Source organism: Camelina sativa, chromosome 17 (assembly GCF_030686135.1).
Source record: "Camelina sativa cultivar CO46 ecotype springtype chromosome 17, ASM3068613v1".
Lineage (NCBI taxonomy): Eukaryota > Viridiplantae > Streptophyta > Magnoliopsida > Brassicales > Brassicaceae > Camelina > Camelina sativa.
In genome coordinates, this window is record NC_141896.1 from 4216623 (window position 1) to 4243224 (window position 26602).

Genomic DNA, 26602 nt, shown 5'->3' on the forward strand with positions numbered 1-26602 from the left:
TTTTTGAAAATGTTAATCCGTGCTTTAAGCACGGGATATATCCTAGTATTCTATTAACCATCTTGGACAACAACAACAACAACTGGATACCCTATTTGATGAGCATATTCGTCCTACAAAAACAAAATAAAATAATAAATTCTTTAACAAAATAGTAGATATTAATGTCCGGTTATTTCCGGTTCAAGATGAGTTAAAGAAGCAATTATCGTCACCCGTTCGGTTTCCTTTTGTGGCGTGGCCGCGTGGGTAGGTAGGTTGAACCGACAAATATCTTAAACCGAACATAACCGGACGTGTAAAACTAAAAAGTTTATTGCGATTTTGTGGACGATTCCGTTAATATCGGGATCATTAAACTGCACGACAAAAACTTCAATCTTCTTCCTCTTCATCTGCCAACTAATAATAATCCCGACAAAGTTCTTTCCTTTATTTCATCTGGTTTCTTGGATGCTCTCTGGAGGCTCTCAGCATCTTCGTTTCGTTTAGAGGATGCGTTAGAAGAGAGTCTCCTCTGAATCTTTTGGAAACAAAAGGATCTTCGAATCTACAAGTAATCCTCTGTATTTTCTGTTTTTTTTTTTAACTCTGTAGCTTGTGGGAATTTTTGATTCAGAATATTGGGAAAGTGGGTATCTATATCGCAAGTTCTTGTTCCAATTCTAATGATTTTTGTCAGTTAGTGCAAAAAGTTCCAACCTTTACACTAGTTAGCACTATTGTGAATAGTTCAAATTTCGAAAAGTCTTTAAGATTGTTAACGTTCGTCACTCTTAGCAACGCGAATTAGTGTTAATGTTTCATAGTGATAATGTTCTTCATTGCTTTTGGTGGAATCTTAGGACTCTCATTGACTGACTGACTGGCCATGGCTGATGATACCACAGCTTTAAGTTACTGGTTGAATTGGAGGGTTCTCCTCTGTGCTTTAATCCTCTTAGCTCCACTAGTTTTAGCTGCAATTCTGATTTGGAGATATGAAGGCAAGAGAAGACAACGCGAGGACCAGCGAGAATTACCCGGGACATTGTTCCAAGAAGCAGCTTGGACCACATGTTTTAAGAGAATCCATCCTCTTTTTTTGCTTGCCTTAAGAGTATTCTCATTTGTTGCAATGTTGTCTATACTCATCTCCAGTGTTGTGCGTGATGGAGGTGGCATATTTTACTTCTATACTCAGTGAGTTTAAAATCATCTTAACTTCTTCTTTCATTCTCTTATTTGATTCTTTGAAATGAATGACAAAGATCCAATCTTTTTGCTGTAACAGGTGGACATTTGCTCTTGTCACACTCTACTTTGGGGTATATCTCTTGAGAACTCTGATGAACTTTGAGTTTACCGTCTTAGATTTAGTTTAGGCACTCTGATGAACTCTTTTCTTTTCGTAGTATGCTTCCTTATTATCTGTCTATGGATGCTGCGTCTACCATAAAAAAGCTGGTGGAAACATGGAGAGTTATACAAGTATAGGTGATGCAGAACAAGGCACTTATAGACCACCACTCACCCTTGATGAGAGGGCAGACACTTCAAAATCCCCCCATACACAGTCAGAAGCAACCGTCAGAGAAACAGCTGGGTTTTGGGTTTACATCTTTCAGATCCTTTTCCAAGTACGTGTCTTTCTTTTTCTCCCAAATCATCTTCTTGTTGAGAGTGAAGACTGTATGTACAATGCTATCTCAAAACTTCAGATTGTCTAACAAAGTTTTCTTGTTGTTGCAGACTTGTGCAGGTGCTGTTATACTAACAGATATTGTGTTTTGGGCGATAATCTACCCGTTTACTGAAGGTTATAGGCTGAGTTTTGTAAGTTCTGACTCTGATAACATTCCCATCTTTTAGAGATTGGATTCCTTTGATATGATCCTTTTTCTTTGGCAATCAACAATAAATATGTTTATTGATTGCAGCTCGATGTTTGTATGCATTCTCTCAACGCTGTTTTTCTCCTCGGTGATGCAAGTCTCAATTCCTTGGTAAGCCTTCAAAACTGAAGTTTGCGGATACAAGACCTCCCTCTTTTTTTATCAAAACACTAATAGTGATCTTTTGTTCTCCCTTATCCAGCGGTTCCCACTGTTCAGGATCTCTTACTTTGTACTTTGGAGCTGCATTTACGTAGCTTACCAGTGGATAATCCATGCCTTCAAGAACTTATGGTACACACTTCTTCTGTTTTCTCATCTTCAGAGAGGCAAAAGGTTGCATCATTTTGACCGCAAAAATGTTAACTCATACATATGTATTGACTTTCTGAGTGCTCGAAATGGTCCACTTATGTCTTTAAAGAGTTATAAGGGTTCTTGTTATACATGTTTTGCAGGTGGCCATACCAATTTCTTAATCTGTCTTCACCATACGCACCCTTATGGTACGTTTTGTAAAACTCTCCACACTTAGTATGGTATCACGTAAAATCTCCTGAACAAAAATCAAATTCAACGATATAAAAAGAGACCATTGTTATTTATGATCTTGTACTAATGCTTGTGTGCAGGTACTTGGGAGTGGCAGTGATGCATATACCATGCTTTGCAGTCTTTGCTTTGATCATAAAGCTGAAGAATTACTTGCTACAGCGTCACAACTCGTGAAAAGTTTTGGCTGCCATGAATTCAATTTACATCTTTCATCTGTTGAGATCTTTGCTCACGAGAAAGAGAATAAAACACATATGGGGGAATCAACAAAGATCATGGTCAAAGTCAACTAGAAAGTCAAACCCTCTGTGTAGATAAGAGGCGTAGCCAGAAGAAAGAAAAGTGTAAATTCCAAGGGATCTCAAAAATTATCCAACACTCAGAAACGTTTATTTGTAGGTCTTCTTGTTAAGTTGTTTAATGATTAAACAAGTCTCTTTAATACATACAATTGTTGTAAAGATGTGACAAACAATTATGAGAAAATATAAAATCATTTTAGTTATTATTATATCATATGTGACACAAAACGAATGGTTGAAGTTGAAACGTATGTCTACGAGTTAGGTAAGCATACTCTGAAATTGAATGAACAACTGAACAATCCACCAGCTTTTTTATTTGCGTAGTTGCAAAGTCTTGCTAATGTTTGTTAAATCTTTACAATTTCTAATGCAATACTTGGATTATATTTTTTGATATTTGGTATGTGGCTGTAATAAAGTTTATAACCGTATTTTTTATAAAGGATGATGATTTGTAAGTTGCAACTATAAAGGGTCCATAAGAATGGAAAGGCAAAGAAGAAGAAGAGTCTCTCTAGTTGTTGAACTAACTTACCCCAACCTGTGGTGAAGCTACCTCATTCTCTCAACGGTAAGTAAAATCCACTCTTCTTCTCAATCATGGCGCTTTGGTCTAATTTGTGAATGAAGGAAAGAACATTCTCATTTGATTCTTTGGATATTTGAGAGTTTGTTTCGTGGTATACTGACATCTCAGATTTGTTTCGGAAACGAGTGATTTCGCGTTTGATCTGTCTCTGGATCTGTGAGATATTTTATCAGTTTTCGCGGTGGGTTTTGATCTTCGTTTCTATTTCTGCAGTATTTGTTCCGAAATGGCAAGGAAGAAGATCAGAGAGTATGACTCAAAGAGATTGGTTAAGGAACACTTCAAAAGGCTTTCTGGCAAAGAGCTTCCTATCAGATCCGTTCAGGTTTAAATCTCTTTCCTTTTGATCTTGTCTTTCTTTTTTTTTGGGTTTAGGACATTGGTTTCTCCGACATTAGGCACTTGAGTAAGCTACTACTAAGTCTTTGGTGGGTCTAAAGTATATAGCTTTTCTCTGATTCCCTCATTTATGGTGATTGCGTTAAGCATGTCTTTCGATCTATGTCGACGTTTACTGTTTTGTATTTTCCTGTGTGCAGATTAATGAAACAACTGATCTAAATGAGCTAGTAGAAAAGGAACCTTGGCTCTCGTCCGAGAAGCTGGTGGTGAAACCTGATATGTTGTTTGGAAAGCGTGGGAAGAGTGGTTTGGTTGCCTTGAAATTAGATTTTGCTGATGTTGCCACTTTTGTTAAAGAGCGTTTGGGCAAAGAGGTTTGTTTTGCGCTTTCTCAGCCATTCTCTTGAGTAGACCATTTTCACTCAAATCATTCCATCTAATTATCTGCAGGTAGAGATGAGTGGATGCAAAGGACCCATTACAACATTCATAGTTGAACCATTTGTTCCACACAGTGAAGAGTATTATCTTAATGTTGTCTCGGATAGGCTTGGTTGCAGCATAAGCTTTTCAGAGTGTGGAGGAATTGACATTGAGGAGAACTGGGAAAAGGTATATTTTGGAAGTCATGTTTCGTTCAAATGTCTAATTCAGTATCTTGGTTTCATATAAAGATGAAAATTTTGTTGAGACTCCAATTTGTACAGGTCAAGACAATAGTTTTACCAACGGGTGCTTCCCTCACACCTGAAATATGTGCACCTCTTGTTGCAACTCTTCCCTTGGAGGTAATAGACTCGTTTAAGTTGGATTATAGGGTTGTGAACATGACATAGAAATTGGACTCGTGACTTAGACTTTTAAACATTATTCCATGCACAGATCAAGGCTGAAATTGAAGAATTTATCAAAGTCATCTTCACCCTGTTCCAAGGTATGCCAGGATAGCTGAACCTACATACAGATCAAATCTCCATTACTGTGATAAAAACTAAGCATTTTTGTTATCTCCTTTGGTGTGCTAGATCTTGATTTCACTTTCTTGGAGATGAATCCTTTCACTCTAGTTGATGAAAGTCCTTACCCTCTTGATATGAGGGGTGAGCTTGATGATACTGCAGCCTTCAAAAACTTTAAAAAGTAAGTTTCACCTCCAGACTTCCCAACTCTTTGTGCTTCAGAACTTTGAGAATGTGCACATAACTAACTAAGCCCTCGAACATGCAGATGGGGCGACATTGAATTTCCTATGCCATTTGGAAGGGTGATGAGTCCCACAGAGAGCTTTATCCACGGACTGGATGAGAAGGTATCGTCGTTGTGCCATTGATATAATTAAAAAAACGTCTGTCTGCTTCATCGTTCTGTGACTAGTAAAGAGCTTTCTTTAATATGCACCTATTGTGGTGGCAGACAAGTGCGTCTTTGAAGTTTACCGTTCTGAATCCCAAGGGACGTATTTGGACAATGGTAGCTGGTGGAGGAGCAAGTGTCATCTATGCTGATACTGTATGTTTCCTTCAGAATCAGAATCATTACTGAGACTTTCTGCATTTTTCCCCTGAAACAAGTCCAACATTATAACAAAATTAATTTAGGTTGGAGATCTTGGGTATGCATCTGAACTTGGGAACTATGCTGAATACAGTGGAGCACCCAAAGAAGATGAGGTCTTGCAGTATGCCAGGGTCGTTATAGATGTAAGATTTAACTTACTTTCACAAATCCATAGGACATTTCTTTCCTGTGACTGGATAATAACAATACAATACTACAGTGTGCTACAGCCAACCCGGATGGAAAAACCAGAGCTCTTGTGATTGGAGGAGGAATTGCGAACTTCACTGACGTTGCTGCTACTTTCAATGGCATAATCCGCGCTCTTAAAGAAAAGGTAAGTCAAGAAACCTTGAGCTTCTCTCAGATTCATTACTGACTTAAGGGATCAAAAGCAAAACATATTTTCTCATATTTGTGATTATATTTCTTATAACAGGAATCAAAGCTGAAAGCAGCAAGGATGAATATATTTGTGAGGAGAGGAGGACCAAATTACCAAAAGGGACTAGCTAAAATGCGAGCCCTTGGAGATGAAATCGGTGTTCCCATTGAGGTTTACGGTCCAGAAGCAACTATGACTGGTATCTGCAAGGAGGCAATCGAGTACATCACAGCAGCAGCCTAAGCCTCTCTTAGCACCTTTGTTTTTTCAGAGCTTCTATTCTATCTACTTTGTCTTCCAAGATTTACTCAAGCTAAGTAATTACTATTTCTTCTTGAAATCTCTTGTGGTTCGATTCTCTTACCCTGAAGTATTCTCAGATTCAATAATCATTGTTACTCTTGTTAAATTTTTTTGCCTCTGTTTTCTTTTGATATGATTGTAAGTAGCCTAAGGTTAGAGGTTCCGTTTTGAGACCGATGAATCAAGATGAATAGCATAAAGGATGAGTGACATAATCATATCGAATAAATCGAAATGTAGAAGAAGAAGAAAAAAAAAAACAAGAGTTTTGACAATTCAATAATAACTCCTAAGTATTGATTACTTTGCTGCTGATCGCTGAAGACTGATAAGTTTAGAGTAAGGACCATTCTTGTCCTTAACGAGGCTACTGTGGCTTCCTTGCTGTATGATCTTACCTTCTTGTATTACACTTATCATATCTGAGTTCTTGATTGTTGATAGCCGGTGAGCTACCACGGTGGTCCGGTTCTTCATTAGCTGATCCAATGCTTGTTGGACCTAACACGTCATTAGTACCAACCTGTAAGTCTCTGTAGAAAATCTCGAGCAAAACTCTAAATCTTAGTTAAAAGCCTACATACCACACGCTCTGATTCAACGTCCAAGGCGCTTGTGGCTTCGTCAAGGAGCAGAATCTCTGGATTCTTGAGGACGGCTCTAGCTATAGCGATCCTCTGTCGCTGGCCACCTGACATCTGAATGCCTCGTTCACCGACTTTTGTTGAGTAACCTTCCGGAAGAGAACAGATGAAGCTGTGAGCGTTTGCAAGCTTAGCTGCTTCCATGACTTCAGATTCAGAAGCTCCTTCTTTACCGTACAGGATGTTCTCATAGATGGACGTCGCAAAAAGAGCAGGTTCTTGTTGAACCAGACCGATGTGTCTTCGCAAAGAGTTAACTTTCAGCTTCTTGATGTCTTGTCCTGTAGAGGTTGAAAAATAAAATCAGCTTACTCAAACCAAATAACAAATGGCTTGTGATGCAAGAAACATGTGGTAATCAAGAGTTTCTTGTGATTGAAATTATTGTGTCAAGAGCTTGGCTCACCGTCAATCATGATTATTCCAGCTGTCGGATCGTAGAATCTGAGAATAAGTGAAAGGACTGAGCTTTTCCCTGACCCGCTTTGTCCCACTAGCGCCATGCTTTTGCCAGAACGAACTTTTAGGTTAAAACCACTGAAAATAGTCACATCAGGCCGTGAAGGATAACTGAAATGAACATCTTTGAGCTCAATTTTGCCTTCCACATTACTTAGCTCCTCGCCAGTATCTCCAACAACTTTAGTTCTTCTGTCCAATAGCTCAAAAACTGAAGCAACCATCTGGTTACCTTTAAGAAGATCCGGGGCTAGAGCCAACACTTCACCCATCACTAACGCCGTTACGATCAAAACCATGAATGTTTTAATCACAGATTCGAAAGTTGACAATCCTTTCCCCATCAAAATCGATCCGTACCTGTAAAAAACATATTAAGTGTCAATAAAAAGCTTCAATCTTCACACAGTCTTATACTATGTGTGGAACTGTTTATATGCATACCAGAGGGCAAGGCCGTAGGAGGAGAAGATGAAGAATTGAGAAACACCGTACAAAATACCGGCCATCTGTCCACGCCTGAAAGAACGTTTAGAAGGTTCTAGAAGCTCTTTGGAATAAAGGTCTAGAACCTTCTCCTCAGCACAAAAGGCAGCCACGGTTCGGATGTTGCTAATAGACTCTCCGGCCAACATGTTAGCCTTTAGATACGCCTTACTCAAGTTTCCTCCATAGCCTTGCATAAAAAGTTTCTAACAAATGCAACCAAGAAAAAGAAAGTAAGAACTTAATCAAACCAAAGAGAAGTAAGTATAGAGGCAACCGCGGAAATCGATTTAAAAGAAGGCAAAAAGCTGCATTTTACCTCGCTGATATGACCGCTTATAATCAAGGGGTATGTGGCCAAGACAACAAGAGTGAGACGCCAATTGAGTATAAAAGAAATGATGAAAGATGTCACAACAAGACCTAAATTCTCTAGTAGAATCGTCGATCTATCGACCACAATGGTTTTAAGTAAAGCCGCATCACTTTCAAGCCGCGAGGCCAACATCGAGCTAGTGTTATCGACCTTATCAAACCACCCGATTTCATTCCTCAGGATTGCTAAACCAAGAAGAAACACAATCACACATTTAGATCAACCGATGTTAAGACAACTAATGATAAGATTAAGACCGCGGTTGTTGTGTTTGTGAGTACCTGAAAACATCTTCTGTCGGACTCGGAGAGTGAGACGCTCACCCATAATACCGAAGCTGGTATGCCCAATGGTGTGTGAGATGACAGTGATGACGGAGGCACAACAGAAGAGGATAGAGATTCTCTTGACCTCGTGTTGAGTTGTATCCCAATCCATGTAATAAGATACTAAAGCCTCTGAGATCCCAAGCGCAAAAAGCGGCATTAGAGCTCCCGCAACAAAGGAACCTAACGTGCCACATATTCCGTATTTCCAGTCTGGACGTATCATAGAGTATAAACGTCCCAACGTTACTTTGGCATGTCTACTTGTGTCCGGTTGTTTAACATGTTGATGAATGGTGAAATGGTCCGTCTTTGTTATTGGTAGTTCCGGCGAGGGGGTTGTACTGCAAAAACAAAAGAACAGAGTATTTTTGTTTTGTTTAAGTTTCAATCTGTTTGAGATACGGGAAAGAAAGTATAAGCAAGTACAATTGGTACCTGATTGGTAATCTTGGAGTGTGGTTCAAGTTAGGGTTGGCAGCTTCTTGGATACGAAGGAGAGAAGAGTAAGCTCCATCAGGGTTAGAGATGAGTTCGTTGTGGCTTCCGGACTCGATGATCTTCCCTCCTCCAACGACAGCTATGATGTCAGCATTTCTTACGGTAGAGAGTCTATGAGCCACCACGATCGTCGTCCTCCCAACCATCACTCTGTCCAAAGCTTCCTGCACGCTTTTCTCTGACTCTGCGTCTAGTGCGCTTGTTGCCTCATCAAGTAAGAGTATCGACGGATTCTTCACTATTGCTCTCGAAATCGTGATCCTCTGCTTCTGCCCGCCAGATAGCTGAATCCCTCTCTCACCTACCTGTTAAACCAAATAGCAAGCAAAAATTAGGGTTTCTATTTTTGAATTTCGTGTATTCTAAGCTATCCTTTTTTAACAAGAACCTGGGTTTCGAATCCATCCGGGAGGTTGTTGATGAATGAAATAGCTTCCGTGAGCTTTGCGGCATGGGTGATCTCTTCAGTGGTGGCATCTTCTTTACCATACATAATGTTCTCACGAATCGTGGTTGCAAACAGGGCAGGCTCTTGATTAACCAGACCAATATGTCCTCTTAGCCACTTAAGATCCAAGTATCTGATATCGTTCCCGTCTAGCATCACCGCCCCTTCGGTAGGCTCGTAAAACCTTTCAATTAACGATATTATGGTGCTTTTACCGGACCCGCTTCCTCCGACAAGAGCCACTACTTTCCCCGCAGGGATCACAAGGTTTAGCTTGTCAAAGATCAACACGTCAGGGCGAGACGGGTAGGTGAAAGTCACATCCTTAAAATGAATATCTCCGACTACTTCCCCGAGTTTACGACCTGTTTTCACCTCCGTGTTCCGTTCAATCATCTGTATAATCGGATACGCGGCAGCTCTCGCTCGTATGAATGTGGAAATATCTGGAGCCGCCTGACCAAGAGACCTGTACAAAACCCCCAGTAACAGAGACTTTATAGATCAAGTAAAAAAAAAAGTAACAAGAGCAATGAGCAGAGCAAGTTTTCTATTACAAGCCAGCGATGACAACGTTGATCATGGTCGTGAAAGATTCGCCACCATTAGCGATTCTCTTGTGAACAATGATGCTAGTGAACCAGATGAGCAAAGCCCAAGATAAAAACAGGACACAGTGCATCGAACCAAGTCCTAGTCCTTTGGCTAAACCGGCTTTTCTCCCATAAGTGTAAGTGTTCTTCAAAGCTCCTAGGTATGAACTCACCGCCTTTTCTTCTCCCGTGAAGGCTTGTACGGTCCTCACATTCCCGATCACCTAAATTCAAACAGAGAAATTTACTTATATGATATCAAATATACAAAAGAAAATTCACATTCAGATAGTTTTCTTGTTTCACAAGTTACTAAACCTCTTCTGCGATCTCGTTGGCCTTGACGTATGATTTTCGGACACGGGCTATAAGTCCAGTACCCACAAAAGCGTAGATTCCGCCAGCGAGAGCGATGAGTGGGACTATAGCGAGAGTGACAAGACTAATTTGCCACACGCTAGTAAATCCGATCACAAAACCGGCTATGAACCGGCTTATGTAGTGCAAGAAATTCCCTACCTGTGACAAAAATACCGGTCATCCGGTTATCATACACCATGAACCGGATTTAGTGAACACATTTAAAAATTATGCATGCAAAAATCTTTTTATTATTATTGGAGTAAGGCCATAATACTTATTGACTTTGAAAAAACAAAAAATAAGACAAGCGATGCTTGAGGAAAATTAAAAGATCCATAATATTATAGATTCATTTCACATATAGAATACTATAGATAAAGTTCATTGTATCTTTATAATTAAGTATTATTAATTTTTATTAAAATATGTTATTCACGTATCTATCAAAAATCAATGGAAAATAAAAAAATTTGTTACTGTATTTGAACCACAAATATTGTACAAAGTGTTTAGCAGATTGGAACAACTAAGACCAGTATACCTACGAAAACACAATCAATACTGGTTTTGATTTTGGTTTAGCGTACCTTCTCGGAGATAGCGTCTTGGACGACTAGGATGTCGGAGGTGATGGCGGAGATGACTTCTCCGGTGGAAGATTCGGTGTCGAACAAGCTTATGTCTTGACTTAACATTGACCGCAAATAAGCTTTTCTCATCTTCGCCGCTTGTCTCTCTCCCGTGTACATCCAGCATGCAACCTCTGTTTCCATTCATTTATTTTATTTTGTCTTATCTTAAAATATAGTAATAATCATGTTTCCTTGATTTAATTAATGCATTCTTTATTTTGTTATTTACCTATCCATGATGAGAAGAGGATCACCACACTTAGATATACAAAATCCAACGAGTACTGCACAACCAAAGAAATAAAAACTTAAGCGACCGGTACAGATCAGTCAAGATGTCTTTCATCATATGAATTAAATAGCATTTTGACCAAATTTGAACTTAACAAGAAGAAGATAGTTTTATTTTGAAGAAAATTTTGAATTTATTAAATCTTAAACCTCTTTAGTCTTTAGGAAACGTGTTCATCAAAATGTTACTTCTTAACTGCAAATCTTGGACATATATATAAAAGATAAAAAAGAGGATATATATATGAACCTTGGCGACTTTGGGAGAAGCTTCTTGTGGAAAGAGGTAAGCTAGACCGATGATGTTGATGAGTTTGCCGAAGAAGATGAAAAAAACTGGAACGGAGGCTCCGTGAATGCACGCACCAGTGGATCCAAGAGCCATCAGAACGCAATCGTAGAAATCAGCAAAGGAGAAGAGCTTAAGAAATGACACACTTGGCCGCTCCTTCTTCTTCTTGGCTGCCAAGGCTTCTGTTGCTTGATCGCCAGACGGCTGCATTTTTCACTTTTGAGTGGAGAAACGAGAGAGAGAAAGGGAGTAGAGATTTTGGTTCGAGAGAGACACCAGAAATGAGAAGGTATCTTATATATAGGAGAGGAGATCTTTAATTAGTGGACACAAAACTAGTTTTGTATGTAACTGCAAACTATGAGTTTTATTTTATTTCTAGTCTTGATCTTCTAAATATAATAATTTCCATAATATAATAATCTTCTAAATAGAGTTTTATTTCTAGTCTTGTTTTTATTTTATTTTTATACCAAACTATTTTATTTTTTAAGCCAATTTGTTCATATCTTCATCGTAAATGCAATAAAGAAGTAAAGAAAATTCGATTCAAGAAGAAGTAAGAAATATCATTTAGGAATGCATGCATGTCTTTACTTTATAAGTAAGAATATAAATTTAAAAGCTGGCTGCATGCTAAGCAAAATTTTATAGGAAAAAAATCTGAAAATATTGGAAAAAATGGTAACGACAGGTAATACTTTACTAGCAAAAAACGTTTAGATAGAAAAATTAGATATTCCAATTTTTTTTGGCGAAAAAATATTCCATTTCAAGTACACGAATATCAAATATGTATAAATGGAATTAGAGAAAGACTCAAAAAGAAAACGACAATCCATATATATATCTGTAACTGATCATTAAAATATTTTAACATATGTATTAATCGTCGCTATCAACATATATAGGATTAATTCGTATGATTCAACTCACAATATAGAATCCTATATTTTTTATTATACCATCAAAATTCAATGGGACGGTTAATATTATATTTGACTGTTCAGGTGTATTTGTCAATTTAGTACTGTATCTGTATAGTATATGGGTTTCTCTTCTTTTCTTTTATTCCGCCAGTATATGGTTTATTTCTTCCTTTAAATGTGAAATTAGTTCTTGCATTAGAATATTATGTAGATGTTTCATTGATCTGCAACTTTGTATGACATATATATAGGATTGGGGTGATGGTAATTAGCTTTATAATTTTTAAAATTCCATGGAACAAACAGGTTAGGCCTTTAGGGACAATCAAGATTTCCAGATACACGATCGAGAGGAGAAAAAAAAAACAAGGTTTAAGAATTTCTTATTATAAATTCACTATCATAGAAACATGAAAATTAATAAAGAAACATGATGAGCAAACATAATCCAATTTTATTACCAAAACACTGGAAATTAAAGAAACACACATCACAAGACGACCCAAATTATGTTTTTCTTTGTCATTGAACATAATATTAAAAAAAAGATGATTAGATTCCGTAGCATACGAATCTTAAAACAGCTTAAGATCGATCATACCACCGAAATCAAAATCAATATATAGAACTCGAACACGAGCCTGATGCCGATATATGACTTGCCGTTTTGCCGTTACCATAAGATCAAAAAGAAAAGCTTTGTTTTTGTTTTTCTTGTCTTCTCACTTCTCATGGCCAAAGCTAAACAAACTGTTGAGGATATTTTCCAAAGTGGTGTTCCTCTGTCTCCTCCTTGAATGGCTTTGTCTGCATTTTTTCTGCCGGTTTCATTCCCTTGACGATTTTTTCTTTTTTTTTTTGTATGAACTATTTTGAGTTTGAAGATTTGTGTGTGAAATCTTTATCTCAATGGGCTAACATATATATATAGAGATGACTAGATAGAAGGAGGTTTGTTTTATTTTATTTTAGCTTCGAAGGTGGAGTTGATAATTATTGGATAGTGATATCACATTTTATGTTTGGTCCAAGTCATAGTCCAACTCAAAGTTTGCCACTTTCTTCACTTTCTTTTTTCCCAAAAGAATTAAAATATTCAGTTGTTTTAGCCGTTAAAGAGATAGGTGCTGCTGCATCATCGCATACGCATTCGTGGGAAATAAAGGTACTAGATTCTCATGTTTGCTTCAATTGACAGTTTTACCCTTTATGATATTATCTGAAAGAAAAATAAAATGTTTTATAAGTTAGTTAAGTGCCCAAATTAGTTTTTAGTCAATGGATTATAGCAAAATGGTTGGTTCCCGTATCATTGTGCGATTCTGGAATCATTGATATCGAACCTCATGAGTCATGTGTACGTAAATTATGGTTCCGCATCTTTGGTAATGCTTTTAAAAGTTTAGTAAACAGTGAGATTTTAGTGTCATCGTTTTTGTCATCTGATTGAAGTAAATCCAACTTAAGCTGGCGGTGTTAGTAAAATGTATCGGATCTCGTTGTTGATGGTATCATTAGTAGAAAAAGACATTACAAGCGGAAGAAACATAAAACTAAGAAAAACATTAGAAATCAAACGAAAAATGAAAGTAAATATGGTTTATTTAAATAAGTAACTTATTTAACAACTTTAACATAAGAAAAAACTTATCTAACAAAAAGAAAGGAACATTTTAGAAATTTCAACTACAAGAAACGACAAAAGCTCACTCGACAAGTGCATGCTACGTTGTTGTTGACTTCTTTCTTTGAGTAGTTGTGCGTTCCTTGTATGTTTCCACGTTTTTTCTGTCCATGCACTCTGGTTAATGTATTTGTTTTAATCACCGGATATGGTGGGCTAGTTGTTAAGCCCAATGGTTGGTTGTTCTGTTGTGCTCCTAGTTTGATGCCCGGCGAAAAAATATGCTTTACACAATGTCAAAAAATATTAGTAAAAGCTGATTTTGAGCCGTTGGGAGATTAAGGCTCAGATCCGAATCATCATAGTTAACAAACCAAAAAGACATGAAAAGAAGAAAAAAAAATTGCGAAATGTCTTGCGTTTTATACTCTTCAAACTTCTCTGGACATAAACTCTTTGTTAGACATTTTACATCCATTTTGAATTAGACAACTAAACCACATTTTGGGATGACAGAAAGAATTTCATATATGGTTCGTCAACATACAACAGGTTGAACATGGCGAGCAGGGATAGCTAGGTGAAAGTTTTAATAATTTCCTTTGTGAAGTTATGAAGACGGAAAGATCCATATATAATTGTGGCTAATTTTATATATGAAATTTACTCCATTTGTTACCTATTTGTTTTTATCTGTGTGACAAACATGTCGTTGCATATATGTTGTTCTTTTCTTGGGAAATGTTTGACATAAAATCTAGTAATATATAAAAAAGAAATGTATATAAAACAAGTTTTTGTTGCAGAGAAAAGGTTATTACTCAAAGTGGTAGTTTGTAACCATTGACGCATATAAATGTTGTAAACTTGTAATAATTCCTCTGAATTTGGTCAGATTTTTTTTTTCACGTTGCTATAACTGCTTCTTATACGGATAACGTTGCATTATCCAACATGAACTATTGAATTGTTGGGTAACCACGTGTCTAGATAAACATACCAAGTGTCAATGTAGTTTGAAATCTTCACCGATTAATTTACTGATCAATTTATTTCCAGGATCTAATGATATTACTCATTTTCATTTCTTTTTTGCAATAATTATATTTAAAACTCGCACTAAAATAACTTTATAATAGTACAATTTTCAGTTTTTTTAAGGATGAGGTTAACTTTAGTATCGGCTCTTTCAAGTACAACGCACCGGGATCGCCAAATTATGGGATCTCTAACCATGTGGAGTCCAATAATTAGCACCTTTTTTTCAATGTGATTCTCCAAATATGTTTTCTTTTAAAAGGTAAAATGAAGGTGACGCAACCTTCATACATTTGTTTTCTTTTAATTTTTTAACTGTAAGGATGTTGGATATATATTATTTGTTCAGTCAACAAGGAGGAGAGGAGAAATACATAAAAGAAATAAGTAATACATTTTACACTAATACTGACGAGCAGTAATTCACTTTCAAACTTTGTCATGTTGACGAGACTTTTCTTCTTTCTAGCTTTGACGTCGTTTAGGTGCTACTTTTTCTTCATTTGGCGTCGTTTCGACGAGATCTCTTATCTACTAAATAATAATTACTCTCACTAATCATATTTAATAGTAAGTTGGATGAGATTACTACATGTCAGAATGACAATCAGATTAAGCCCAGTTCATACCATGAGTTCAATATTGTTGCCAAAGTCGTTATTATCGTCAATCCCAGTTCATACCATGAGCTTAATATTGTTGTCAAAGTCAGTGTTGCATGGTTTGGATAAAGTTTCAAGAAACTTTTTGTGGGGAAGTACTACAGAGAAGAAAAGGCAACACTTAGTTGGGTGGGATAAGGTTTGTTTACCTCGTTGTGAGGGAGGGTTGGGGATTCGTGCTTCTCAGCATATGAATAAAGCTCTCCTTGCTAAACTGGGTTGGCGCCTCTTGGGGAATCGGACAAGTCTCTGGGCACGTGTCCTGAGGAGCAAATATAAGGTAGGAGGACTTCAAGAGCAGAGTTGGATGGCTGCTAAGAAACCTGGTTCCTCTACTTGGAGAAGTTTGCGAGTTGGTTTGCGCGATGTGGTTTGCCCAGGGTATCGATGGGTTCTGGGGAATGGTCGAGAGATCCGCTTTTGGGAAGATAAGTGGTTAACAAAGTGCCCGTTGAAAGACTGTGTGGTTGCACCGCTACCAGAGGGATGGACTGAGCTCTGAGTGAAAGATTTATGGAGTGAGGACTCAGGTTGGTTGTGGGAAAGTATTATGCCGTATGTTGCGTATCATACCAGATTGGAACTCTCTGCAATCGTCCTTGATAACGTGACTGGAGCTACGGACCGGCTAGCTTGGGGAGGAACAGCTGATGGGAGATTCTCTGTAAAGTCTGTGTATGATCTGCTAGCTTTAAAGAGGATACCAAAGCCGAATATGGCAGCTTTTTATGCAAAGGTATGGAGAGTGGTGGCGCCTGAGAGAGTGAGGATCTTTCTTTGGTTGGTTTCTCAACAAGCCATTATGACAAACCAGGAGAGGTATCGACGGCATCTTGGAGACACGAATTTATGTTTGGTCTGTCAAGGGGGTGAGGAGTCAATAATGCATATATTGCGAGACTGCCTGGCGATGTATGGGGTTTGGCTTCATCTTGCACCAGTTCAGAAGCGACATGTCTTCTTTCAAACCACTTTGTTTGGCTGGTTGTACAACAATTTATCAAATACAGGGAATGCTGCAGAGTCGTCTTGGTCTACTTTGTTTGCTATGGGTGTTTGGTGGGGATGGAAATGGAGATGCGAGAATGTTTTTGGGACAAATGGAAAATGCAGAGATCGGGTACGGTTTCTCCGTGATCTGGCAAGGGAGGTTGGTCAAGCTACTCGGATGTTTCGAGATCAACCGCATTCAACAGAGCGTGTGGTACAGATGGTCGCATGGAAGGCTCCAACCGAGGGATGGATTAAATTAAACACTGATGGAGCATCCCGTGGTAATCCGGGACTTGCAACAGCGGGAGGTGCCTTGCGGGATCACACAGGTCAGTGGTATGGTGGTTTCGTGCTTAACATTGGTATCTGCTCAGCCCAATTAGCAGAACTATGGGGTGTTTATTATGGTCTCTACATAGCATGGGGGAGAAATTTACGAAGGTTGGAGGTTGAGGTGGACTCAAAATTGGTGGTGGATTTTTTAAGGACAGGGATCAGTGAGTCTCATCCTCTGTCTTTCCTGGTGCGTCTGTGCCATGGCTTTTTATCTAGGGACTGGATAGTCCGTGTGTCACATGTGTATAGGGAGGCGAACCGTCTTGCAGATGCGCTAGCCGACTGTGCTTTTACGTTGCCTTTAGGCTTTCAATTGTTGGAGTCAGTTCCGGCCAATATGGCCTTGTTTGTCGAGGAGGATGCTGCGGGAATGCTCTCCCGAGAAACATTCGTTTGTAATTTTCAGTTTTTGTTTAAATAATTAGCAGGGAGATTCTTTTTTCTCCCTGTCCCCTACCAAAAAAAAAGAATGACAATCAGATTTAGGAGTTATCCGTAAAATTAAATACAGATTTAATTAAAACATCCGTAAGACTGTGTTTTAACTAAAACATCACAATTTCACGTATAGCATTTGTTTTACGTAGATTAATGATTGTGCACATCCTTATCCATAAGTCCCACTATCCGGTCTTCTGCTGCTCAGATCTTGTATACTTCTTCAATTCCCAGACGATTTTCGTCTGGCGGCATTGATGATCCTTTCGATGGGATCTCTTCTTCCTCCATCCTCCGGCCACAAACTTCTCGGATCTCGCATTCTCCCACTATCCGGCAGCAGATCTCACCTCCAGATGAGGACTTGATCATCCGAGGTTTTTTCTCTACTACTCGTTCGTTTATATTTTTTTCAGCATTTTTCTCATCGATCTGTTAATTTTTACTACAATAAGATTCCGTATTATAATATGTTAATATAGATGTGGTTAAACCTGACAATTGGGTATAATTATTGATCACGTTCAAAATTTCAAACCAAAGCATTACGTACAATCATGCTACCAAGAAAGAGACTATATTCGCATATTCGTAAGTCGTAACATCATATACACAAATTAAAATAAGGAAAACCACAAAAAACTAAAAATATAATGATATTATAGTATAGTACCATAATAGTTATTTAGACAAAAATAATATTATTCGACGGAAAAGAAGACAAAACTAATACTATTACAAAACCAATCGAAAACTTCCAAAATTTGGAAATTTTGATACAATGAGAACAGAACTAAAAACTTTTTGGCGTATTCTTTTCTTAGGATTCCACTTGCGTCGTCGGTGGCTGTCACTTATCATCGAATGATGTTTGATACATATTAAAAAATCCTTTATTTTATTTCTGACGCATTTAAAATATTACCAACGTAATTGCATACATTTTTGTGCAGTTAAACAAAATATTAAGAACTCCAAATAGGTCGAGAAATATTTTTAAAATATTTTTAAAGCAGATCAAATTTAAAATGACAGATTGACAGATACAGTTTGAAAGTTCCTAAAGTTTTGTTTTATAAAACTGTTTTAAACTTAAAATTAAACATATCTTATTCAGTTCATGTAGAATTTTTAGAATGAGAACAACAAAAACAGGAAAACCGATTAGATGCCACCAAATAAAGTTTTTAATGTATAACAAAAGAAAAACTTCTTTAACAAAAATTCTCCAACCATGTCCCAGATTATGCGAATGATGTAAACAGTAAATGTATGCATGATAATGCATGTACCTATATACAAATGTTAGAACATTCCAAGTGGTGGAAAAATTTTGCGATAAAATGAAGAGATTGTTGAGACTTAACGAGAAGAAGACACTCTCGTGTTCTTCGGATATAAAGAGAGATTTTTGCATTCTTTCAAGTTTCCAACCATTTTAGAAATGAACAAAAACAGATTCTTTTAGTTTTTAAACAAAGAAGAAAGATTCCTTTTTATTTGTAGAGTTTTTTTTCTATATAAAAAAAGATAGAGATAAAAGTAAACAAAAAGGTAGATAAAGTGTAAAACTTTTGATCTGTGAACCATATTGTTAGTGATTGTTAATATCATCTCAAACTTCCATGAAAAAGTATAACTATGTTGAGAAAGAATGACATATATATGTATATAATATTTTTATTTTCTTTTTTCAAATGATTTGAGTGCTAAATTTTCGAATAACTAAAAATAACCAAGATCAAGAAATTAAAAAAAAAAAGTTGAAAATGGAAATAAAACTAAAAATCATATACATAAATTCTACTAAAAACAGGAGGAGATGATATGTACATAAACATGAAATACTAACTCCTAAAATTGATACAACTGAGAAGCAAATTAGAGTAAATTTAGTTTCTTAGTTCAAGAACCCAAGTGCTGAACCAGAATCGAGAATTTAAGCTAAAACAGAGAGAAGATATTATCCTATGATTCGAAACCCTAGAGAAGGTTAGAAAGAGAGAGAGAGAGAGAGAGAGAGAGCTCAGAGAGTTGTGAAAACAGAGTTAACTAGCTCTCTGAATGAAAACGGTTTCGAGGTCAGGCGGGGAGAAGAAATCTCTAGTGGCGGCACCGTAACTGCATTTAGACGACGGCTTACGCTTCCTTGGAGCCGCTGGACACGGCGGAACCCTTGGAATTCTGAAGGAAACAGCCGTAGGTGTTGTAGGACACTGATCTTGATCCTCTGTTTCGGTTACTGTCACACCGGGGGATAGATTAATCTGCTTGAGCGGTGAACGTGAGGTAATTCCAGCGATGACGACCCTTTTTTTACCGTCGGTAGTTTCTCGTATCTCACCTCCTTCGAGTTGGTGGTGGTGAGGTTTGTTTGATATTCCCATGACTTCTTCTCTCGGACGTGAAGTGGAGAAAACAGCGGATTTGTTAAGGATCGATGTGTGGAGGGATTGAGTGAGACGTTTTGTTCTCTCTCTCTCTTTTAAAAAAATACTGTAAGTTACTTTTATTGTGTGTGGTGAACTTTGGTGGCGAGTATGAAGTGAAGGGGACATTTTTTCTCAGAGGATGGTTTTATAGTCAACAGCGTATTAATTACATCAGATCGGTGGTGTCGATTCAGTTCGGTAATTTTCCTCTTTTTATGAATATAAATTATTAATAGGGTTGTTTGTTTTTTATATTTTCAAATTATTGGATATAGGGTTGAATATAAATTATTGGACCGAAACAATTAAAAATTATAGAAAGACAAGTGATATAGAGTTGTACGTTTTTACTTTTAAAAATACTCATCATATTCATATTTATTACTTGTTTACTGATGAGTGAGGGCAGAGCACTTGGAGGGAATAAAGGAGCATGAGAGAAGTAAGCAAACGATTCCTAAAGTTTTCAAATTTTAAATTTCTAGGTTATTTTTATTAGGACTAGATCATGCAGCCTGCAGGTTACTTTAAATATTGCATTTGAGGTTTCTTTTATGGAACCAACTTCTTTAAAAAGCTTTTACACTATAGATATGAGCTTATTTATGTAAACAGTTGATGCATGTCTTCGGATCACAAATACAAAATATGTGAACTCCATCGAATCTTATAGGATTGAAGTTAAAACATAACTTTTGATATGTTTGAAAAGATAAATCAAGGATTTTAGAAAATCATTGGTAACTCTATAATGGATAAACAATAACTCCTTTTCTCTTTCTTTTTGTTTTTGTCTCACACTCAGTATCGGTATTGTTTTCAGCATTTTGTTTGTCCTAACACGCCCATATTAACAAACGTGAAAAACCATCATCTTATCCGGTGAAGTGTACATATCTCCATCAACTACGTGGCCTATTGGCTAAAAACTCGTCTATGATGATCTTTTGTATTTTTAAAAATTAAATTCTACTTATTATAATGAATTCAAAAATCATTTACTAAATTAAGATCATATTTACAGTTTATAAGCTTAATAAATTTGTTGGTTTCACTATAAGATAAACCTCAAATGCAATTAAAGTTACGTGCAGGCTGCATGATCTATAATGAAAATGACCTAGGAATTTAAAATTTTGAAAATGACCTAATTAGCTAGCTAGGTGAATTTAATGTAACTCTATTTAGTGTCTTTATACATAACTCTATTTGCTTCTCAGTTGTATCAATGTTTAAGTTCCATATATGGTCTTGTGTATCATTGTAAAACGACATAGTCAAATAAAAACGAAATGGGAGTATATCTGATCAAGAAAGAAGAGTTCATATGAACAGAGAGAGCCCGTGAATAGATACACAAAAATGAGTTTTACATGAGAAATTGAGAATTGGGAACCCGAGGAAACGCGTGAGCTAAATAGGCTAGGTGAATTTAAAATAACTATATGTATTTAATACTTCTATAGTTCATAGGCATTTACTTTTTTACACATTTATTTGCATATAGTAGTATATGTATTAGTTTCTTGTATATACTCCTTCTGTATATACTCCTTTTTATATATAGTAGTATATGTTTGAGATTTTTTTTGTTACTAATAAATTAATTTGTTGATTAAGATGATTTTCCCATTTTATGTATTCTTCCACAAGGAATACTATTATTTAATGGTTTATATATACTAGTAATTATCAAAAATAAAAAAGAGATATATGAAAATGTCAAAACATTTAGGAACAGAAAGAGTAATAAATATATGAAAATGTCTAAGACCATCTCCAATGGTTTTCCCTATTTTTTCCTCTATAATAGAGGTGGGTTTTACTCCAATGGTCCTCTATTCTCACCTCTATAATAGAGATTGCTCTATTTATAGAGGAACTTTTGTAAAAAAAAATAGGGTTCCTCTATAAATAGAGGAAAAAATAGCAATCTCTATTTTAGAGGTGAAAATAGAGGATCATTGGAGTAAAATCCACCTCTATTATAGAGTTCTTCAATTATAGAGGCAAAAATAGAGGACCATTGGAGATACTCTTAGATGCAAGTAATAATAAATGGAGTAACGAGATAGAAAGAGTCGTTGAGTGTGTGAGATTCAGACTTCAATTGGACGGTCCTATGTTTTGACCTTTCTAATAATCACCACCGCCGGTCAAGTATAGATTCCAACGTCGATGCTCAAAGTCATTCTTCTTTTTGCACCCTCTCAAAACATTTAATAGAGAGGTTTTTGGTCGCTGTCTTTTTTTTATTTGGAGTGAACGACCAAGTTTGCCTATCTAGATTGATCTTTACTAAGTAGTCTTCTGAATTTCAGTTTTCGCAAACCATTATTTTAGTGCACGAAATAAAATATACATATTTGTAGCAGCCTCTTGTTTACCAATGGAATAATACTAGTTAAAGAATACTATTTTGATAGTTTGAAACTTCTAAATTATAATGCTTTTTTTTTAGTTTCAACTTACAACTAACACATTTTCTTTTTCCTCATAGCCGGCGCGTATACCTTCCCAAATTTGTCCTCTTGAACCGGAAATTAGCCGAATCTCCCTATCGACATTCTAACTAAACCAATACAAACCGTTTACTTAACATTCAGGTTGGAGCAATCCTGAACCGAGTTTCGTTTCGGTATTCGGATAATATCAAAAACTCGAACCGAACCGATGGTTAACTACTTAGGTAAATTAAACCGAAACTATCCAACAACTTTATAACGTGCCACACTTGACAGATAGGGGTGTTTATGTCATTCAGCATAGTCTTCGCCACATGTCATATTTTTTCTTATAAACCCCCAAAAAAAAAAGAAAAAGAATTCGTTAATTAATTTGAAGATATCCGCCGGAAAATTCGTAATCTTGACCCTTCGTGTTCGGTAATGGCGGCTATTTCTCCGGCGAATGCAACCACCGCTGCTTCACTCTCCCTGTCTCAATTTAGCTCTTTTTCTTCTTCCTCGTCTTCTTCGTCTCCGTCTTTGCTTAATTTCAAAACTGCTACAGTCGGTAATCGCTGCGTGAAGTGCGGAGTCAGAAGCTTAGAGAACCAGTCTTCAGGTCACCGGAGCCTCGATTTCTTATCCAATGGAGATCCCATCAGCCTAATCAATCCGAATTCATCTTCTTCAATATCCATGGCGGCGGCGTCGGCGTCTGAATCAGGTGCCAAGTGTTCCAAGCGCGTCTGTCTCTTCCACAGCGACGAGACTAAAGATCTCGCCGAGAGAATTGTATCTCAATCTGATTGCATCGAGCTACGAAGCATCAATTGGAAGTAAATTAAAACCCTCTCATCTCTCTTATCTAATTCATTCCAGATTCATTGGTTTGGTTTTCAAAAAATTGATTTTTTTTGACAATGCGAGTTCAAATTCGAGACCTTGAGATGAGTTAGCTCTGTAAAGTCGAGACCTTTAAGTTAGTTGGAAGAGGTTTTAGGTTCTTGATCACTAAAGTAATCACAATCATTGTTCTTTGTTTTGTTTTAGGAAATTTGATGATGGGTTCCCTAATTTGTTCATACAAAATGCTCAAGGTATTCGTGGGCAGCACGTTGCTTTCTTGGCTTCATTCAGTTCACCTGCTGTGATCTTCGAGCAGCTCTCGGTTATTTATGCTCTGCCTAAGCTTTTCGTTTCCTCGTTTACGCTTGTTCTTCCTTTCTTCCCCACTGGAACATCTGAGAGAATGGAAGATGAAGGAGATGTGGCGACTGCTTTTACTCTCGCTAGGATACTCTCAAATATACCGGCTTCTAGAGGAGGACCTACTAGCTTAGTTACCTTTGATATACATGCCTTGCAGGTCTTTATTTACAATTCTGGTCGATGCATTTGTTCTCTGAGTCGATGGTTTCATCTAGGTTTTGCCTGTTTTCTGTTTGAATTTTGTAGGAAAGATTCTACTTTGGTGATACTATACTTCCTTGCTTTGAAAGTGGTATACCATTGCTCAAGAGCAGACTCCAGAGTCTACCTGATTCCGATAATGTAAGTCTCTTTCCCTCTGGTTGTCACATTTCTATCATGTAGATGTAGATATTAACAAGATGCAGTTCATTTTTGGTTGCTGTTCTTCATTTGTTTCAGATATCTATTGCATTCCCAGATGATGGAGCATGGAAACGTTTCCACAAACAACTCCAACATTATCCAACGGTAATACACAGACCATATCGCCTTTGACCCCATTCATTAGCATCTTACAGTGTGGACCGTTTTAACTTCAAACAAGCATTGCATCATCCAGTCTTGAACAGCAAATCTGAACATTGATTTGACTTTACCAAGTTATCCTCTTTGTCTTTCAGATTGTTTGCAACAAAGTAAGAATGGGAGACAAACGAATAGTGCGTATTAAAGAGGGAGACGCTGAAGGAAGGCACGTTGTGATTGTCGATGATTTGGTTCAGTCGGGTGGCACACTAATTGAATGCCAGGTTCTCTACTCAGATTCAACTCTCAGAAGTGTTCTCACTTATTCATAACTAACCACTAAGTCTTGTCCCCTTCAGAAAGTCTTAGCTGCACATGGAGCAGCGAAAATTAGCGCATATGTAACACATGGGATCTTCCCCAAGAGTTCATGGAATCGTTTCAAGCTTGACACTAAAGGTTACAACTAGTATAAAAATGTTTTGACTCAGTGTAAACAGGATCATGTTCTGTTTCTTTGCGACATACTTATAACCTTGTATTTTGTCTTTCGGTGGTGCAGGTGATCCCGCGGAAGGTCTGAGCTATTTCTGGATCACAGACTCGTGTGGGTTGACTGTAAAAGAGGTGATGAATAAACCTCCTTTTGAAGTTCTTAGCCTGGCTGGCTCCATCGCTTCTGCTCTTCAAGTTTAAGCTTCTGTTATTCGAGTAGGAATCCAGCTGCGAGTAATTTTTGGGTTTGGACAAAGCTGATTTATGAACTTTGGTGTATAGTCTCGATTGAAGCATTTTCCATTGAAAGAGATTGCATGTTTTAAATTTTTATGTAGGAAAATCCAATAATGTAATAATGTTTCATTTCACTTCTTTTTGTGTATACTTGACAGACAGATAAATTCCTTCGGAAAATAAAGCTTGTTTACGTGACAAACGTAAACTAATGACACTTTGTAATATTGTATTTTGTATTCTCCAACAAAAAAAAAGAAGAACAAATATTTTCTGTCTTTAGTCAGTGTGACTTTAAATTTGCTTAGTAAAGCCTAACTGATACGATTCACACGCTGTAAAGACTTTACATGGCTGTGAAAGATCCTATACAACTTTTGTTTTCCCTAAATCTATGCATATTAATGTTTCAATAGGTATCCTATATGGCTATATAAATATTAGCTTTGTATATGATTAAGTTGTGTTATTACAACAACTCAATAAGACAAAAATCTCACAATACACAGCCAAGCCATGAAAGTATCACATATAGCTCTAGTATCAATACTCATGTTCACCCTCGTTGCTATGCATAAGTGTACGCACAAGTTTTTCTTATATAAACATTTATTCGAATGTCTTTCCTTTCTTATTTATTCTCAAAGTTTGGTTTGTGTTTACTGTTAAAATCAAATCGATCAATATGTGTAGGTATGAGGATGGAGGTTAGAGAGATTGAGGGACCGAACTCCCAAAACGTCATTGAAGAGTGTTATCCTGGCCCATGCCATGCTATGGTACCTCATTGTTGGTGCTGCAAACATTTAGAACATTGTTGGTCAGGCACAACTGGTCACGACTTTTGCAACATGCAATGTAACTTAAGTTTAAAACCTTGATAAAACAATGGAAGCATGAACTAGTTATATTTTATTTACTATTTCGTTTACAAAAATAAATAATCTCGCAACGTATATACAGACGTTATTGTTATGTTTGCTTCTGCGTCTAAAAAGTAGTTAACAAATGTTTAAATCAACTTTTTTTTTTAGGACTCTAACTAAAAGTTAAAAATAACTTGTCAAAATATCGTCAATATATTCCAAATTCAGACATACATTTTGACTAAAGAAATGGTCTTAATATCATTCGATTTCTATTAATCGTAATTTTACTTTTTATAGCCTAAAAATTTGAAACCTAATCAACCAACAGAAAAAAGAAGTGTGAAACTATTTTTCACTTGTATTCCACTTGTTTTGGTATGGTTAATTGTTTATTGTGTCATTATATATTCAATAGAGTATATATACTAAATGACTATAGATTCAAAAAAAATTATCCGTCTCAAAACTAGTTATGACATATCCAAAAGGAAACTGAGACCTAATATTTTCTATCTGTTACTAAACCATAAACCATAGTAGACTGCTATTAGAACACTACATTAGACTGTAATGGTTGTAAAATCATCCAAATTCTTATAATAATAGCCAAACAATAATTTAGTTTATCTCTCATATAGTGCAAAAACCTTTTTGTTAATGTAAATATGTTATTATTGGATATTTGTAATTTATATTAAAATTATTTGGTAATAGTGTAAATTAACAAATACTTTGTCATATGGTAGACATATAACAGTATATAGATGGAAATTTAGCTGTTTATTTATTTATTTATTTTTTTTATTATTTAACAGTTTTTTTTTTTTTTGCAATATAATTAGTGGTAATTTGAAGTTTTAAAAGGTTGCTATCACTGCCAAATCTTGTCTAGTTGTTCTTTACTGTGTCTAATGTTGCTTTTGTTTCATCGACCGTAAATCTTTTTGTACTAAAACTAAACAATTTAAATCACAACTGGTCTTTTGGCTTTTTGGAATTACAAAAATACAATTTTTTAAAACTTTGTGATCGGAAAAGTCTATAACGATGCAATTGATAATTCTG

The 26602-nt window shown here is 36.6% G+C and overlaps 4 protein-coding genes, 1 long non-coding RNA gene and 1 pseudogene across 8 annotated transcripts; 4 read left to right on the top strand and 2 right to left on the bottom strand.

Annotated features, from left to right (window-relative positions):
* The first annotated feature begins 288 nt into the window (after positions 1-288).
* On the top strand, positions 289-2940 carry LOC104755288 (uncharacterized). Its single transcript, XM_010477641.3, has 9 exons — positions 289-556; positions 846-1182; positions 1274-1307; positions 1395-1619; positions 1732-1815; positions 1920-1985; positions 2077-2168; positions 2333-2380; positions 2507-2940. The coding sequence occupies exons 2-9, from the start codon at positions 872-874 to the stop codon at positions 2601-2603; spliced, it is 957 nt and encodes a 318-aa protein (XP_010475943.1). The 5' UTR covers positions 289-556; positions 846-871; the 3' UTR covers positions 2604-2940.
* On the top strand, positions 2883-6016 carry LOC104755290 (ATP-citrate synthase alpha chain protein 1). 3 transcript variants are annotated; one of them, XM_010477642.3, is made up of 13 exons: positions 2883-2996; positions 3178-3305; positions 3537-3648; positions 3863-4039; positions 4116-4277; positions 4373-4453; positions 4548-4599; positions 4691-4805; positions 4893-4974; positions 5079-5174; positions 5264-5365; positions 5443-5559; positions 5662-6016. In XM_010477642.3, the coding sequence occupies exons 3-13, from the start codon at positions 3550-3552 to the stop codon at positions 5848-5850; spliced, it is 1272 nt and encodes a 423-aa protein (XP_010475944.1). In that variant the 5' UTR covers positions 2883-2996; positions 3178-3305; positions 3537-3549; the 3' UTR covers positions 5851-6016. The 3 variants fall into 3 exon arrangements, with proteins under 3 accessions (XP_010475944.1, XP_087351786.1, XP_010475945.1); XM_087495660.1 differs by having other exon boundaries at positions 2990-3076; XM_010477643.3 differs by lacking the exon at positions 2883-2996 and having other exon boundaries at positions 3294-3414.
* A 59-nt stretch (positions 6017-6075) lies between these two features.
* On the bottom strand, positions 6076-11617 carry LOC104755291 (ABC transporter B family member 10-like). Its single transcript, XM_010477644.3, has 13 exons — positions 11280-11617; positions 10968-11022; positions 10694-10869; positions 10062-10262; positions 9708-9967; positions 9091-9619; positions 8640-9007; positions 8157-8545; positions 7819-8060; positions 7458-7705; positions 6961-7373; positions 6495-6835; positions 6076-6411 (listed from the first exon to the last, which is right to left on the bottom strand). The coding sequence occupies exons 1-13, from the start codon at positions 11529-11531 to the stop codon at positions 6211-6213; spliced, it is 3675 nt and encodes a 1224-aa protein (XP_010475946.2). The 5' UTR covers positions 11532-11617; the 3' UTR covers positions 6076-6210.
* Positions 11618-19111: 7494 nt separating this feature from the next.
* Positions 19112-20353, bottom strand: LOC104755292 (cyclin-dependent protein kinase inhibitor SMR8 pseudogene; annotated as a pseudogene). The gene has a single exon (XR_015585936.1). The product of XR_015585936.1 is annotated as a cyclin-dependent protein kinase inhibitor SMR8 pseudogene (transcript).
* Positions 20354-22518: 2165 nt separating this feature from the next.
* On the top strand, positions 22519-24895 carry LOC104755293 (ribose-phosphate pyrophosphokinase 3, chloroplastic-like). Its single transcript, XM_010477647.3, has 7 exons — positions 22519-23056; positions 23271-23586; positions 23676-23771; positions 23871-23939; positions 24092-24220; positions 24296-24395; positions 24499-24895. The coding sequence occupies exons 1-7, from the start codon at positions 22662-22664 to the stop codon at positions 24630-24632; spliced, it is 1239 nt and encodes a 412-aa protein (XP_010475949.1). The 5' UTR covers positions 22519-22661; the 3' UTR covers positions 24633-24895.
* A 241-nt stretch (positions 24896-25136) lies between these two features.
* Positions 25137-25643, top strand: LOC109130026 (uncharacterized). Its single transcript, XR_002036198.2, has 2 exons — positions 25137-25248; positions 25362-25643. It is a non-coding gene; the product is annotated as an uncharacterized LOC109130026 (long non-coding RNA).
* The last annotated feature ends 959 nt before the right edge of the window (positions 25644-26602 follow it).

What these genes read in the sequence shown, in the direction of transcription:
- LOC104755290 (XM_010477642.3), top strand. Translation starts at nt 3,550, where the DNA reads ATGGCAAGGAAGAAGATCAGAGAGTATGACTCAAAGAGATTGGTTAAG. An exon ending in TTCCTATCAGATCCGTTCAG is followed by an intron (nt 3,649 to 3,862) that starts GTTTAAATCTCT and finishes TCCTGTGTGCAG; the next exon opens with ATTAATGAAACAACTGATCT. An exon ending in AAGAGCGTTTGGGCAAAGAG is followed by an intron (nt 4,040 to 4,115) that starts GTTTGTTTTGCG and finishes AATTATCTGCAG; the next exon opens with GTAGAGATGAGTGGATGCAA.
- LOC104755293 (XM_010477647.3), top strand. Translation starts at nt 22,662, where the DNA reads ATGGCGGCTATTTCTCCGGCGAATGCAACCACCGCTGCTTCACTCTCC. An exon ending in TTGATATACATGCCTTGCAG is followed by an intron (nt 23,587 to 23,675) that starts GTCTTTATTTAC and finishes TGAATTTTGTAG; the next exon opens with GAAAGATTCTACTTTGGTGA. An exon ending in GTCTACCTGATTCCGATAAT is followed by an intron (nt 23,772 to 23,870) that starts GTAAGTCTCTTT and finishes CATTTGTTTCAG; the next exon opens with ATATCTATTGCATTCCCAGA.
- LOC104755291 (XM_010477644.3), bottom strand. Translation starts at nt 11,531, where the DNA reads ATGCAGCCGTCTGGCGATCAAGCAACAGAAGCCTTGGCAGCCAAGAAG. An exon ending in CGGATGGATTCGAAACCCAG is followed by an intron (nt 9,008 to 9,090) that starts GTTCTTGTTAAA and finishes TTGGTTTAACAG; the next exon opens with GTAGGTGAGAGAGGGATTCA. An exon ending in ACTCCAAGATTACCAATCAG is followed by an intron (nt 8,546 to 8,639) that starts GTACCAATTGTA and finishes TTGTTTTTGCAG; the next exon opens with TACAACCCCCTCGCCGGAAC.
- LOC104755288 (XM_010477641.3), top strand. Translation starts at nt 872, where the DNA reads ATGGCTGATGATACCACAGCTTTAAGTTACTGGTTGAATTGGAGGGTT. An exon ending in TTGTCACACTCTACTTTGGG is followed by an intron (nt 1,308 to 1,394) that starts GTATATCTCTTG and finishes TTCTTTTCGTAG; the next exon opens with TATGCTTCCTTATTATCTGT. An exon ending in TCTTTCAGATCCTTTTCCAA is followed by an intron (nt 1,620 to 1,731) that starts GTACGTGTCTTT and finishes TTGTTGTTGCAG; the next exon opens with ACTTGTGCAGGTGCTGTTAT.